This window comes from Acomys russatus, chromosome 27 (genome assembly GCF_903995435.1).
Source record: "Acomys russatus chromosome 27, mAcoRus1.1, whole genome shotgun sequence".
Taxonomy (NCBI): Eukaryota; Metazoa; Chordata; class Mammalia; order Rodentia; family Muridae; genus Acomys; species Acomys russatus.
In genome coordinates this window covers 44,441,086-44,456,702 of record NC_067163.1, presented here as the reverse complement: position 1 = coordinate 44,456,702, position 15,617 = coordinate 44,441,086, and the positions used below count along the sequence as shown (strand labels likewise).

At 41.0% G+C, this 15,617-nt stretch overlaps 1 protein-coding gene across 2 annotated transcripts; it reads left to right on the top strand.

Annotated features, from left to right (window-relative positions):
• Positions 1-2,266: 2,266 nt before the first annotated feature.
• Sap30 (Sin3A associated protein 30) lies at positions 2,267-7,405 on the top strand. 2 transcript variants are annotated; one of them, XM_051169871.1, is made up of 4 exons: positions 2,267-2,894; positions 4,488-4,613; positions 5,182-5,280; positions 7,068-7,405. In XM_051169871.1, the coding sequence occupies exons 1-4, from the start codon at positions 2,580-2,582 to the stop codon at positions 7,188-7,190; spliced, it is 663 nt and encodes a 220-aa protein (XP_051025828.1). In that variant the 5' UTR covers positions 2,267-2,579; the 3' UTR covers positions 7,191-7,405. The 2 variants fall into 2 exon arrangements, with proteins under 2 accessions (XP_051025828.1, XP_051025829.1); XM_051169872.1 differs by lacking the exon at positions 4,488-4,613.
• Positions 7,406-15,617: the final 8,212 nt, after the last annotated feature.

The following is a 15,617-nucleotide window of genomic DNA, read 5'->3' as shown; positions in this document are numbered from 1 at the left end:
TCACCTAGAGTGGGCTGGCCCTTCCTATATCAATCAACAACCAAGAAAAGGCCCCATTGGAATAAATGCGTCTAGATCAATCTGACGGAGGAGAGTCCTCAATTGAGATTCCTTCTTTCCAGGTACTTCTAGGCCTGTGTCAGACTGACAAACCTAACTCTTTGAAACTGAAGGACTTAGGAAGAGGAAAAGCTGAGCATTTGTTAGACTCTTAGAGGATTAGACATCCGCCTGCATTAAGGGTAGTAACTGTAGAAAGTCTCTCTTGGGCAGCGGTAGGGCATTAACCTAGCATACACAAAGCTGTGGGTTCAATTCTTGGCACTAAATTAAAAAAATAAATGGCTAAATAAATAAATAAAGTAAGTAAGTAAGTTTCCCATTACAGGGCAAGAACCATAGCCTCAAAATAGGAATATGAACAAGAATATTATCTACTTAGCTAAAAATCCCTCAGGTATTAATTAGTTAAGAGGTGTTATCATCAGCAAGATGAAGCTCCTTTGTATTTTATAATTTTTTTTTTCAAAAAAGAAAGAAAAGAAAGGCAATCAAAGATAAGGGACTGGAGAAGAGTTAGGGGTGAATCAGAACCGCCTAACAATAGACGAATGAATCATACTTAATAAACATAGCCTAAACATCATTGTCCATGCTAGGGTTATTGAAGAAAATGTCCAACTTCTAAATTTTGTGAGAGAATTGGAAAATTAAAAGGTGACATTTAAGATTTGGAAAAAAAAAAAAAAAAAAAAAAAGAACCCACAGGAATTATAAGACCACGAAGCATAATAAAACATAAAAACGATGAGGTGAATTTTAGAGCAGATTTGGCACACCGAAACAAAGAATGTATGACTAAGATCAGGCTAAAAGGGTTCAAAGGAAGATTAAAACAAAACAAAACCATCGAAGATATAGTGGGAAACACAAAGGATACAGTAGCAGGCCTAATGTGTATTGAATTGGAGTCACAGAAAAGAAAAAAATGAGATGAGAAGGCATGAGAGTCTAGAATTTCTAATAATTGGTTAGAGATATAATTTAAGAAGAACAATAATTATTAGGATAAATTATTAGGACAAATGTAAATATAGAATATATATAAATATAAGATAAGTGTAAATTATTAGGATAAAAATTAGGACTTTTAATAATAAAATGTATCGACTATTATCATTGTTGATTATTTTCATTGCTATATCTGAGAATTGAAATACACAGACAACATGGACAACTTTGAGTTTCTCGGTTTTCTTTTGAAATCTGCAGTTATATTGCCTAAAACTAAAAGGGCTTTCTTTCAAAAACTCCTCTACCTGAAATACATTATTTTTGTTTAATCAGTGGGATTACTAAATTGTCCAATAACTAGCAGAGGTACCGGGCTGGCATGGCTATGCCCATCCTTCCACCCCGCCCACCACAGGCTCAGGCAGGAATACACGCTTACGCGAGCACAAACACGTACCCAGGCGCGCGCGCACACACCCACACACCCGCGACACACCCTCGCACACACGTACGCATATATATGATTCAAGAAACGAGGTTTCTCCTCCTTCCCTACAGCCAGCGCTGCGAAGTTTTGGGGGAGCAGTCCAGGCGGCCTGGTACCAGTAGGGTTCCTTTAAATGATCTTAAGCCCCTCCCCTCTCAGATACGTTTGTAAAGATAACCCAAGGTGCGGTAAAGAGGAAAAACAGCCCGGTGACTGTCAACTGGTTGGCACGCGGGTGTGCCCAGGACCTGCCACGCTCTAGAAGTCTCGCTTGGGCGTGGAGTTGGAGATGCAGGACTCAGCTCCTAAAGTGCCAAGTCGCCCGAGGTTTTTGTTTTGCTTTGTTTTGTTTCCATAAATACGAAACAGCCCGTAAACTTTTTCTCACTTAATCCCCTAGCAAACACCCTCCCCCGCAACACACACACACACAATTTATGTTCCTTCCCAAGAGTCTGCTGGCCGACTGAACACTAATTTTGCGAAATAACAGGAGCTAAAAACAGCCCTTGCTCGCAGGAGAAGAGGCAAGAAAACACAGTAAAGCCTGACCTCACACTCGCATTTTGTCCAGTGCTTGGAATTGGGGGTGGGGTAGGGTGGGGAGTGGGAGGGGGAGGAAGCCACCAGCTGCTCGCCGCGCGATGCATGCTGGGACGAGTAGTTTGTCCAGCTGGTCTGGCACGTAATCAGAACGGAGTGCAAGTTGGCTCCGCGACCGAGAACTACTATTCCCGTGGGGCCGTGCGGCAGTGGAGGGGCGGGGCCGGAGGAGGAGCGCCTGGCCCGCGCAGGTCCTGGGGCTGGAAGGAGGTGGAGGTGCTGCGGTCCAACTGCTGAAGTCTCCATGTGACAGTGAGTGGGGTCCCTTTTCTAGGTGCTTCTCCACTCCTGATTACAGTCACAGGAACCAGCCACTATTCCAGCGCCGACAGACCAGCAAGCCTGGGACTCTGGGCTTCGGACTGTGTCGCCGCCGGACTTGGGGTGCGGAGTGAACGGCCGCCCCGGGGAAGGAGGCGGAGCGGCTGTGCGAGCGGGGCTCAGTAGCGGCGCCGGGGCCCCCGAGCTGGCAGACATGAACGGCTTCACTCCGGAGGAGATGAGCCGAGGCGGGGACGCGGCCGCAGCGGTGGCCGCGGTGGTCGCTGCTGCAGCTGCCGCCGCCTCGGCCGGCAACGGGAACGCGGCCAGCGGTGGGGCAGAGGTACCGGGTGCCGGAGCGGTGTCTGCTGCTGGGCCACCTGGAGCGGCGGGTCCCGGCCCCGGGCAACTCTGTTGTTTGCGGGAAGACGGCGAGCGGTGCGGACGCGCGGCGGGCAACGCCAGCTTCAGCAAGAGGATCCAGAAGAGCATCTCTCAGAAGAAGGTGAAGATCGAGCTGGACAAGAGTGTAAGTGGCCCCGGGACCACCCTGCCCGGCTCAACCCTGCTTTCCCAGCCTGGTCGTTGGCGGGGTTCACGAGTCCCCGAAACTGGGCTGCTGGTGGGATTTAGTGGTTCTCAGATTGAAACAAAGTAGCTGCAACTCGCGCCGCCTCCCCTAGCGCGCGTTCGCCCTGTGGTGCCGTTCCTCTCTGCCCCTCACTCCGACTCTCGCTGCCTCGCGTCTCTCCCACGCCAGTCTTCCCTCTTCCTCCTTTGCTGAGATCTGGAAAAGAAACAAAGGGGACCGCGGCACCGAGGGCCCAGAGTAGTTTTCTTGTAGCCGGGCAGTCCCTTCTGGAATGGAGGCGCCTTTGTTTTGCAGCCATAGCCAGATTCTGGCCCCAGGGAGTAGCTCCACTCCTCTAGGGAAAGTAGAGTCTGGCAGAGACTCTCAACGCAGAGAAGGGAAATCTTGTTTTTAACCCCTCTCTGTTCGGTGTTCTCCTTCTCTTGAACACTGAAAGGCAAGCCAAGCTCACCAGTTGCCTTGCATGGAGGTGGTTGCGGTGTCAGCTTTTTGGGCAGCTGCTCCGAACCAAGGCTGCAAATAAGCCTCTGCGGTTTTACAGCCCGCTCGGCAGCCATCGGGATTTCTTTTTCTGTCTTTATGCACGTCTGCTCTTTTGGCCAGCTATGAGGTTTCAGAGAGATCCATTGCTACTTTCCAGAGCTCAGACTGATGGCAGATGAAAAACAAGACTCAGAACCTCCACACATCCTGTATATTTTTAACTTGCCCTTAGCTTAGAAGTCAATTTAAAAGACTATTCATATTCATTCGGCCTTTAATAGTAGCTTTAAAAGGGGGGGGGGGGAGACTGTCAGTCAGCTCAGTGTTTCCTGTCCTTCCCTATGAAACTCAAATGCCTGTGTAATTAAATTTTTGAAGACTTTATTTGTGATTCTGTTTAAGCAGCTTCTCAGTGGGGGTCATGAGACACGTTGCAAGTGAATGTGAATAATTTCAGTTTGCTTTAATTGAAAGCATAATCCAGATAAATGCATTCATTTAATTCTTAAAAAGGAACTTCACTGCTGGAAATTTAAACATAGATGGACTATGAATTCGATAGCTCATTTGTAAAAAAGCATACTTTGTATCTGTGTAGAATTTGACTATCTAATTAGAAAGATTAGGAGGCATAGAACTAACATTAATATAATTTGCTGCTCTCAAATGAGAAAGTACTAGCAAGTACAAAATTGTGGGCAATGTCACTTCTCCCAAGAGCTAACTTATTTAGGTCACCCTGGATGCAATTTGGTAGCAAAACCCAGAGGACTGGAATTTCTCTTCTTCTGCCTTCCTGCCTTCCTGTCTTCTCCAGTGGTACCGTGCACCCACCTCTTCCTACTACCCCCTCCTCCCCGTCAGTAGTGCCAGACTGCTAGTGTTACAGCGTTTTAAAACTGGGAGAGACCATCACATCATCTTCACAACAGCCTGTGGGACTGTAGTTATCCACCTGGGCCTCTGCATTTCACACACATACACACACACACACACACACACGGTGCACTTTTCTGTATTCAGTCTGTGGGACCTTTTCTGTTTCAGGCAAGGCATCTTTACATTTGTGATTATCATAAAAACTTAATCCAGAGTGTTCGGAACAGAAGAAAGAGGAAGGGAAGTGATGATGACGGGGGCGATTCACCTGCTCAGGACGTCGACACGCCAGAGGTAGATGCGAGGTTCTCTGCGTTGACTGTAGGGTACCAGCGCCCTGGTCATTCCAAAACCTTTCTTAAATGCCTTTTCATTGTTTAAAGCACAGGCGAAAGCTTAAAATTAAAAGATGTATTTATACTAATTAAGTCTGAGGTGACAGTTCTTTTTTGTTTTTTTTTTTGTTTTTTTTGTTTTTTGTCGGTTTGCTTGTTTGTTTTTTTGAGACAGGGTTTCTCTGTGTAGCTTTGGCTGTCCTGGACACTCTTTGTAGACCAGGCTGGGCTCGAACTCACAGAAACCCACCTGCCTCTGCCTCCTAGAGTGCTGGGATTACAGGCGTGTACCACTGCGCCCCGCTCTCAGGTGACAGTTCTTATGGTCTTTGACATATAACTTCTTTTTTTTTTTTTTTCTCCAAAAGTTTATAATATGCTCCAAAGATAATTACAGGTTCAATAAATTACAGGTCTGATTGTACGAATGAAGTTGTCACTGTGCTTAAGTGAAAGCACCTTTGCCATACAGATCAGTGACATCTTTGCAGCAAAGTGAACTAATTCTTATCTTAACCTTTTTCTAGGTTGATTTGTACCAGTTACAAGTAAATACACTTAGAAGATACAAAAGACACTTCAAGCTTCCAACCAGACCAGGTCTTAACAAAGCACAACTTGTGGAGGTATATATATATGCTTTATATTGTTTAAACACACCTGTTCACACCAACAAGGGGTCATTAAATGATGATGAAACAAATTAATGTACTATACATAATAGCATGTTACATGTAGGAAAGTCAGAGTTAATAGGTCTATTGTGGAAGAATACAGTTGTTTAGAGACATCTGTCTGCCATGGAGGAAATCACTTTAATGAGAACTTACTGGCTTATATGGGAGTATGCACAGCGTCTTTTAGTAGTCATTTTCTGAGTAGGAATTCAGTGAAAATTTTTATTATCGTTCTAGAAATCTTTTATGTTTCTAATTATTCAGTGGATATTTATTGAGCACCTGACTAGGCATAGCAAATAAATCAGCTTTCAAGTATTTATTAGAATTTAGGTTTTGATGTTTCTATGGAATAGGTCTACAGATGTGTCCTGAGACAGGATTTTCATGACTCTTGAGTTTTACTTTCAGGTCATCTTTGTTAGTAGTTGCTTTTAAGTAGAGGATGCTTTCTTGAGAGAGAGAGAGAGAGAGAGAGAGAGAGAGAGAGAGAGAGAGAGAGAGAGAGAGAGAGAGAGGAAACATTTTTTATCCAGGCTTTAACTTAAAGTTTGGTCTGCGGAGGACTTCAGTGCCTTCAGTGTGTTTTGGAAGCTAGCAGTTTGTGTGTATGTGTGTGTGTTCACATTAGCGTTTTCTCGTATTCTTCAGCTTGACTTTAGTAGTTGGCCTACACTTCTAATGTGCATATTTTAAAAAGACATTAAAATTCAGTATGCTTACGAGCCAAATTTTTTCCTATATTTCTTGTCCAGGCAACAAAAATATACTTTTTTCTTTAAATTTTATTTAAAGGATCTAGTCCTTGTTCAGCTGCACAGTACATAAATATAAGGACACATATTCCCCCCCCCACCCCCGAACTGTACTAGACACTAATTGAGTGTGGTTATCCCTGTTTTGTGACCAACAGGAGCCAAGAACTGATGCATAGTTATATTTAAACATACAACTCAAATCTCAAACTTTTAAAATCTGCTCTTCTAAAAACAGTTGTGTTAGTTCAGAGTTATTTTCTGTTCTAGACAAACAGTCTTTTAGATTCTTCTAGAATCTGAGCACGCACAGGAGCAGTCCAGTTTCTTATCTGTCTGCTGGTGGTCGTGGTGTACAAGTTAGATCTGCACAGTAAAGAGGCAGGCAGGCAGGAGAACGGTCCTTTTCAATATCCCTCTAGCTCCTTTAATTTTTCATTCTTAAATTTTACTCAGAAGAATTTGTGAGAAACCTATGAAGAGTGGCTACCAATTGCACCAAAGATATTTATGGTATCATAGCCTGTTACCAGGGACTGTCTTGTTTTCTTTACGTTCTCTTAATCTTCTCCTGTGAATGCAGTCTAAACTCTCCCTCGTGTGATTTACAACAGCTCATCTGTTTTATTTCCTTAGTACTTAATGTTTAAGAACATGCACTTTCTAAACCGAAGTTGTAAAGTTTAAAGGGAAAAACACTTAATAACCAGTACATATTAATTAAGTGGACCAAAGCTGGTAAAATCCTTAGAATCAGAGCATATGGACAGAGCAGACGAAAGGGTCTTTTGAAGTCAGACTCCCTTTTGTTTATCCTATCTTGTTTTTATGTGCTTTGGGGCTTGTTCGCATTTTGTTAAAACAGCTTGATCTTGAACAGTATCTCTTGTGGTCATGTAACAGCTTGACAAAACAGTGCCTTTTACTTAGCTCACAGTGTCTGTTATATCCAACACTTAATTTGATTGTTTTTCTTTGTAGATAGTTGGTTGCCACTTTCGGTCTATTCCAGTGAACGAAAAAGACACTTTAACCTATTTCATCTACTCAGTGAAGAATGACAAGAACAAATCAGATCTCAAGGTTGACAGTGGCGTTCACTAGGAACGATGCCATTCACACTAGCGCGTGGGTGTCTGCTGTAAAGAATGTTTGCTGTTCTTTATATGTACAAACGGTCTTGTGTATTTTTTCTACAGAGGATTTTTCTTTGGGTTTTTTGTTTGTTTTTGATTCTCATAATTAGCTGGAAACTCATATAACCTGGGCTTCCTAGATTAAAAATATTTTAAATAAAGGTTGATTACCATTATACCTGCTGCAGTGTATTTATTTTGTGAAATGTAGTCCTTTGTTTTAAGTTTTCAGGGACCAGTATTAAGATTTCAGGTATAAGTTCTTTTTCTGAAGAAAACCCTAGTGAAATGACAGTTTCAATTAATTACTAAAATGTTTATTAAAAAATATATATGTATCTGTCTATTTGTCCCTATCAAGTACCTATTTGTAAATCTGTCTTTTAATCAATGAGAGATTGTTCATTCTGTTGGCAAAATGCATTGACAGCTTTCAAAATGCCTGTGTCATTCAATAATTCATTACTTCTCAGAGTTAATTCAGAAATCTTTGGTAAATAAATAAAATTTAATTTCTATCATCACACAAAAAAAAAGATTTCAGGTATAGATTCTTATTTTGTAGGCATTTCATAAGAATTCTAAGTAAATAAAAGTAAAGGAGAAATAAAAGCTATAACCCATTTGCCTTCCCTAGGCCAATTTGATTTGCACTTTAAGAATTCTATTCTATTCTTTTGTTTTGTTTTTGAGTTTTGTTTTTTTATGTTCTTTTTTTGAGACAGGGTTTCTCTGTGTAGCCCTGACCATTCTGGAACTCACTCTGTTGACCAGACTGCCCTTAAACTTGGAGATCCAGCTGTCTCTGCCTCGCGAGTGCTGGGATTAAAGGTGTGTGCCACCACCACCTGGCTAGCTTTACAATGTATGTTAGCAAACTTGAAAATTTGGTGTCCACTGGTTTTCCACCACTTTTAAGTTTCCCTTTATGCATTGTTGTTATCATTCCTTGAAGACATAGGGAGAAAAACAAGTGGTTTCTGTGCCTTTCTCTCTCCAAAGACACCTCAACATTCCAGCAAAGGTAAGCACAGTGCTTGTAGTGGGAATAAGAAATGGAGCTAGAGACGTCTTCAAACTGTTATGACATAAAAAAACATCGAAAACTCACACTCTGTGCTGTTTGCCTTGCAAATTCAAACGGGTGTTAATAAAACTGGTATGTTATAATGGTTATAATCCCAGCCCTCTGGATGCCGAGGCAGGAGGATCTCAAGTTTGGGGCCAACCTGGCTATATTGCAAACCTTGTCTCAACAAAACAGAACCAAGCCTTGTCTGAGGTTGGAAAAGTCTAGATTTGTATTGAGCTTTTTTGTTTAAGGGTTGGTATTACTTTATTGATTTTTTACGTTTCGTTCTCTGTCAGTTGTTTTGGTTTTGGTTTTGGTTTTGGTTTTTGAGACAGGGTTTCTCTGTGTAGCCTTGGCTGTTCTGGACTTGGTTGGTAGACCAGGCTGGCCACGAGCTCACAGAGATCCGCCTGCCTCTGCCTCCCCAAGTGTTGGGATTAAAGGCACCTGGCTCAGTATTTCATCATTTTTAACGCCTATTTCTCTATTTCTCTTGAAATTTTATTGTTTGGCTAAATGCTTAACATCACAGATCAGATTTGTAGCTTATCACATCAAAAACAAAAACAGCTCCAGGAAAATGTTTCAAGAATGCTTGTAAACTTTAGGCTGCACATGGGCAAGTCTACTACTATAGCTCCGAGTTCTTCGAGGTTCATGTCTGGACCTGCAGTGTCTTGGCTGTGGGAGGTGTCCTGTGTTGTAGGAAGATGAACAGTGTTCATGACATTGACCGATAAGTGCCTGTAGCTCTGAGATGTAATGACGAAGATTACCTCTAGACGCTGCCTGAAGTCCCCAGGTGACAAAAAAGGGGGAGGGGGCAGAGGTGGTGCTGGAGAGATGGCTCAGAGGTTAAGAGCACTGTCTGCTCTTCCAAAGGTCCTGAGTTCAATTCCCAGGAACCACATGGTGGCTCACGACTATCTATAATATAACCTAATGCCCTCTTCTGGCCTGCAGATGTATATGTAGACCACTGTAGAATAAACAAATATATAAAAAAAATGGCCCCCAGCTGAGACCCACTGACAGTTACAGTACTTCCTCTAAAGTACTGACTACTAAGGAGGGAAATCTACTTATTTTCAAGTGTTCTGGTAATATGCACAACTAGAAAATACAGCAGCTGGTGCCTGGCCCTTGGCACCATTTCCACCATTTAAAATATCCTTAGAACACTGGTGAACAGAAGCTATGATTCTAGATGGTATAGAAACCTTATTTACACTGTCCCAGAGACTTCTGGGACAATATTTTTTCTTCTCTTAGCAATGTGAAAATGAACCATGTAGCTTACAAGGTATGAGTGTTCATTTGAAAATATTTCTCCCATATTGTATTTTTTTTACCTAATCCATAAAGATTTAATTTTTGAATAAAATAGCTATACGGGTTTTTCTGTAAAAACTTTTCTTGTGGAAAAAGCTTGAAATTATTTGATTAAGGTATTTTTATGAACTCATAACTAGCAATTTACTTACACTTATTTTCATAATAACATTATTAAAAAATCCTGAATAGAGTTCTGAATGATGGTTAACCAATGAAATTAAGTCCTTGTTAAGGCTATTTTTAAGAGTCTTTTAAACTAGGGTGCATGTATGTGCGTGTGAGTTGGGCATAACATGCATATGAATGGAGGTCAAAGGACAATTTGGAGAGCGCCTCCTATGTGGCAGTGGCTCCTTTTCTGCTGTAGCATGGTGTACTACAAACTAACTGGAGGCTTCTGGGGGATGCCCCTATCTCTAAGTCCTTTCTTGCTGTAAAGGAGTTGGGATTACCATGTTCACCCCATGTCAGGCCAGGAGATCAAACTCACGCCAGGCTTATGTGGCTGGCGTCTTCACACTCTGAGCCAACACTGAAAAAGTGGATCTTTTAAATTAAAAACCTAGAATCTCACCAAGGTTGAGTGACTGCTGATGCTGTGATATAAAGAGAGTCGTCTATGAAATTTTTATTCCTGGGCTGGAGAGATGGCTCAGTGGTTAAGAGCACCACTGGCTGCCTTTTCAAAGGACTGGGGTTCAATTTCCAGCACCCACATGGCAGCTCATATCTGCCTACAACTCTAGTTCCAGGGAATCTGACGTCATTAAACAGTCATACACTGACCCACATTAAATGAATTAAATTTTTTTATTCCTGTGCTGTTGAGTGTTTAACACTATGAATCCACTAGTAATAGTCTTTCTGCTTATCTGTCTCTGAATAAAAGGTAAGTGGAAACTCATTTACATGGGTACAGGCTATTTTTAACAGCATCACGAAAAGAATCCAAATTTGTCATAGGAGTTGGATAAAGAAAGGATGCTAAATTTGGAGAGAGGCTTTAAAAATTTATTTAGGAACTAAAAAAAAAAAAAAAAAAAAAATAGGAAAAGGCTACAAATTTATTTTTAAAAATTTTCATATTGCTATATAATTTTTCACTGAAGGGACGTTTATGTAATATACAATCAATTTAAAGCGCATAATCTGGTGGTATTTAGCCTATTTACAATATTGTGCAACTGCCATGTCTAATTTCAAATGTTTTTCATCACCCTCCAAAACCAGCCATACGTGGTCACCCCATTCCTCTCATTGTGTCTGAGTACATCTCCAGGGTAGGTTTATTCATTCATTGAACATTGGGTTTCAACCTTTGGCTAGTATGAATGACGCTGCTGTAGAAACATTACTGAACAGGTGTTTCCGGAGATACAGTTCTTCATTTCTCCTGAGTATGCACCTAGCAGGGAAACTGCTAAGCCATGGAATCATTCTCTATTGAACTTTTTGATGAACTGTCGGAATTTTCCACATGACTGAGTATTTTACATTATTGTCAAGCAATGGCTTGAAATCTGCTAGCACTTGCTCCTTCTTTCCTTCCTTCCTTCCTTCCTTCTTACTCTTTCATACAAAGCATCCCCATTGCAGTTTTCTCTACCTCCTCTCCTCCCAGTCTACCCCACCCCCACCATCTCCTCTCTTCCCCAGATCCACTCCTCTACCATTTTCCTTCAGAAAAGAGCAGACCTGCCAGGGATATCAACCGAACACAGCAGAACAAGACACAGTAAGGCGAGGCACAAACCCTTATATCAGGGCTGGGTGAGGTAACCCGTTAGGAGGAAAAAGGAGCCAAGGAGCAGGCAAAAGAGACAGGGTCCCTCTTTTATATAGTTCCGGCTGTCCTAGAATTCGCTATGTAGACCAGGCTGCCTCTGCCCCTCGAGTGTGGGGATTAAAGGTATGTGCCACCACCCCTGGCCTGTATTTTTTTTTTTTCCCCTAATTAAAGCTATGCTACTGGGTATGAAGTGTTATTTTATTGTAGCTCTGGTTTACATATTTTTAAAAAATTTTATTTTTATTTATGTACATATGTGTGTACATCTTGTCCATCTGGAGCCCATGGGCATGTAGGTGACCTCAGGGCCTCAAAGAGGGCATTGGGATGTCTGGAACTGGAGTTACAGACAGGTATGAGCCAGTGTGTAGGTGCTGGGAATCGAACTCAGGATCTCTGCAAGAGCAGCAAGTGCCCTTAACTGCCAAGTCATAGTTCTAGCCCCTGAATAATATAAATGTGTGTGTGTATGTGTGTGTGTGTGTGTGTGTGTGTGTGTGTGTACTTATCAATGATACTGGGCATTTTATAGGCTTGCTGATAAATATCTTTGTTGTAGAAAAATGTTATTTGGGTATTTTACCTTTATTAGAGACTTCCAAATGTTCACTTCTCCGTGTCTTTGACAGTGTGCTTTAATGCACTAAAGTTTTACATTTTTACCTTGTCTAGTGTAAGTAGTTTTCCTTTTGTGGCTCTAATTTTGGCCTGAAGTCTAGAATTCATTGCTAAATCCAACATGGTAGAGTTTAATGCTGTCTTTATGGTCAACCAGTTGTTGAAGCATCATTTGAAGAGGATACTATTTTCTTACTGACTGGTTTTAGTTACCTTTTTGAAAATCACTTAGTCCCAAATATTGGAGTTTATTTCTGGACTTTCACTTCTTTTCCATTGAGTCACTTGCTTTGTTTTAAAATTAAGAAGTATTAGTTCTTTGTTCTTATTTTGATCATTTTTGGTCTCTTTAAATTCCTTATGAATTTGAAAAGATGTCTTTTTCCAAGGGATGTCATTGAGTAAGCACACTGTTTTAAAATTTCCATCTGAATTATGACAAACATTCTAAACCATGAATATGGAGTCTTCTCATTTGTTTAGGACTTCTTTAACTGACTTTTGTAGAATTTCATTGTTTCTATTTTCTTAACTTCCTTAGTTAAATTTATTGGTAGGTATTTTATTCATGTGGTGCTATTATAACTTGAATTGTTTTCATAATTTTCTGTATTGTTCATTAGTGGTATAAAAATAACTGATTTTGTGTGTTAACCCTACAACAACTGTCCTGTCCTGAGTTTATTAGCTTTAGGTGTGTGTGTGTGTGTGTGTGTGTGTGTGTGTTGTGTGTGTGTATACATAGGATATTCTATATTTAGTCATGTTAAGTGTAAAAAAAAGACAGTTTACATTTTCCTTTCCCATTTGGACACCCTGGATTTCTTCTTTGCAAAGTTGTACTAGCAAGGACTTTCTCTGTTAGGTTGACATCAATGGTGAAGTGCATCCTTGCTTTGTTTTGCTTTCTTCTTCTTCAAAAGGGATAATCAAAAGAACTCACACCTATTAGCAATTATAGAGGTTAGAATTGCAAAGTGACCTGGAATGGCTGCTACTTGCTCTTCCTCCTGAGAGTCCCTGCTTGTTAATTTTTGGTTGTCCGTATTGCTTTCAACTCTGCACTAGTCCTTAGGATCAGTCCTCCTTCTAGCAAAGCATACACTGAGGGATTCGCTCAGCACTCCATAGAAAAGAACCCTTTCAGGAAGAGATGAACTACTCGAGTCTGATTTGTTGTCTCAGCATCACAGGACTAAGAACAAGAAGGATGCAAAAAGCCAAAGGAATACAGAAAGCGTTGGGTGCATGTGAGCTTTTAGAAAGGTATTATCCCATGTCTCACCATGACCGGCTTCTCATCAGGTTTTAATTGCAGTAAGGGTGGTGCACACCTGTCATCTTAGCCCTCAGGAGGCAGAGGCAGGTGAATCCAGGCCAACCTGGTCTAAAAAGTGAGTCCAGGGCAGCTAAGGCTACACAGAGAAGCCCTGTCTCAACAAAACAAAAAAAGGAAATGCTTATGTAAAGGACTTGTTGCTTCATGCCTGCTTTTACCCTAATGAGTCACTTATATAGACAATGGATTATTAACATACCCATCAGAGAGTACAGAAAATAAGAGCTTACTGATCATTTTCTTTATCTGTCTGGCGTCTGGTCCAGAAAGGAGATGAGACGTCCCTTAGTGAGTTCTACTTTTATTACAAGTCCAATTAAATCACATGCTACTTAGATAACTGATGTATTTGTTCTTTTTTTACAATGGGATTTCTTCATGAATTTTCAACGATGTCATGGTTATTTACGAACATGTTCTGACAGCTGTTATGTAAAGACTTTAAAGAGGAACAGAATTAGGATTATGCAAAAATTGTTTGGCTCAGTACGGCAATACTTCACCATGATGGGTCTTGAGAAACAGGACCTTTGAGGTTGTGTTTCAGTGAACAGTGTTACTGTCCTGCCACAGAATGGTGTCCCTTAGACTGCCTTCTGTCTTGTGGGACTCCTAGCAGTGGGAGCAGGAGCTGTCTCTGACTCTTTTGCCTGCTTTTGGGACCCTTTTCCTCCTGCTGGGTTGCCTCATCCAGCCTTAATATGAGGGGAGATGTCTAGGCTTATTGCAATTGATATGCCATGTTTGGTTGATATTCCTGGGAGGCCTTCCCTCTTCTGACGGCAAACGACGGAGGGTGGCTGAGGAGGAACTGGGAGGAGAGGAGGGAGGGAAAACTGTGCTCAGGATGTAATATATGAAAGAATTAAAGAAAAAAAAAAAAGGTGTGTCTCAAACTTTTCCCCACAATCCTTTGTACAGTACCCTCTGTCTTCCTATGGCAGGCTTCATGTTTATGAATAATTTCATTATGATGACAGCTTTGTTAGAACACGTATGCTGGCAAGACACGCCTATCTTATTCATTACTAATAAGCCCAGGAATCTTAACGTCTAGCACCTAGCTAGAATGTAGTATGTTTTTATAAAATGGAAGTTTCTGAAGTTAACTTTTTTGGCTTCTATGAGTCAGCAATTGTATTCTAAAATATAACACTATAATCCAAAGTTGTCTCCCCACAAGTTTTCTTCTTCTTTTTCTTTTTTGGATAAGGTCTCATGTACCCCGGGCTGGGCTCAAACTTACTATGTAGCTGAGAATGTCCTTAAATTTCTGATCCTTCTGCCTCCCCGTTCCCAGGCTGGGATTGAAGGCACGGGCTACTAGATCTAGTTTTATGTAGGGCTGGGACTTGAATGCAGGGCTCTGTGTGCTAGTCAGACATTTGTTGGCTAAGTTACACTCCTAACCCCATCTGTGTCTTTTAAAGTATACTTTTTTTTTTTTCCTTTAAGATAAATGACACTTCAGGCCAGTGTATCATGGTCTTAAGGATACAACTGTGGGTTTGAATGGTGCTCAAATTTTGCTCTGACTTCTTATATATCTTAAACTTGAGTTAGAAGAATGAAACAATTTAAATGTATTTAACTGTTAAATGTGCTACCCACTAACGATGAAATAGACGTTTATGAGAACCATGCCCTGATGTGCATGTTTGTTTTATGTCTCCTTCAGCACTGACTGTTGTACTGAAGGAGATGTATCAGTGGATGTTTTAAGATGAGGTAAAAGCTTTTTTTGTTGTTGTTGTTGTTACATTCAACCATCATTAGAATTACTTTGGTAATCCCAAACATGCCAAATTATGAATAAAGCAAGTGTACATAAAAAAGAAAAATGGGGCCGGAGACATGGCTCAGTGGTTAAGAGTGCCGCCTGCTCTTCCAGAGATCCTGAGTTCAATTCCCAGCAACCACATGGTGGCTCAAAACCATCTATAATGTAGTCCGATGCCCTCTTCTGCAGATAAAGCACTCATATACAATAAATAAATATTTTTAAAAAAGAAAAACGAAAGAAAAATGGAACATAGAATATTACCTTTAATGTTTTTTTTTTTCAAAATGGCAAAATTAAAACGTACTTAGAGATGTGGCACATGTAATAAAATGGCACATGTAATAAAATCTAAGGATGGGTTCTTCATTGCTCCTTAATAGAAAATGTATACCTTCCCTTCCCAAGCATTCAGTTCAGAACCTGGTTCTCTTCAATTTGCCTGGTCAAACCCAACAACCA

Bases quoted from the DNA above. Each gene is read 5' to 3' on its own strand.
- Sap30 (XM_051169871.1), top strand. From the start codon at position 2,580: ATGAACGGCTTCACTCCGGAGGAGATGAGCCGAGGCGGGGACGCGGCC. The intron at 2,895-4,487 runs GTAAGTGGCCCC...TTTCTGTTTCAG, and splicing joins AGATCGAGCTGGACAAGAGT to GCAAGGCATCTTTACATTTG. The intron at 4,614-5,181 runs GTAGATGCGAGG...ACCTTTTTCTAG, and splicing joins AGGACGTCGACACGCCAGAG to GTTGATTTGTACCAGTTACA.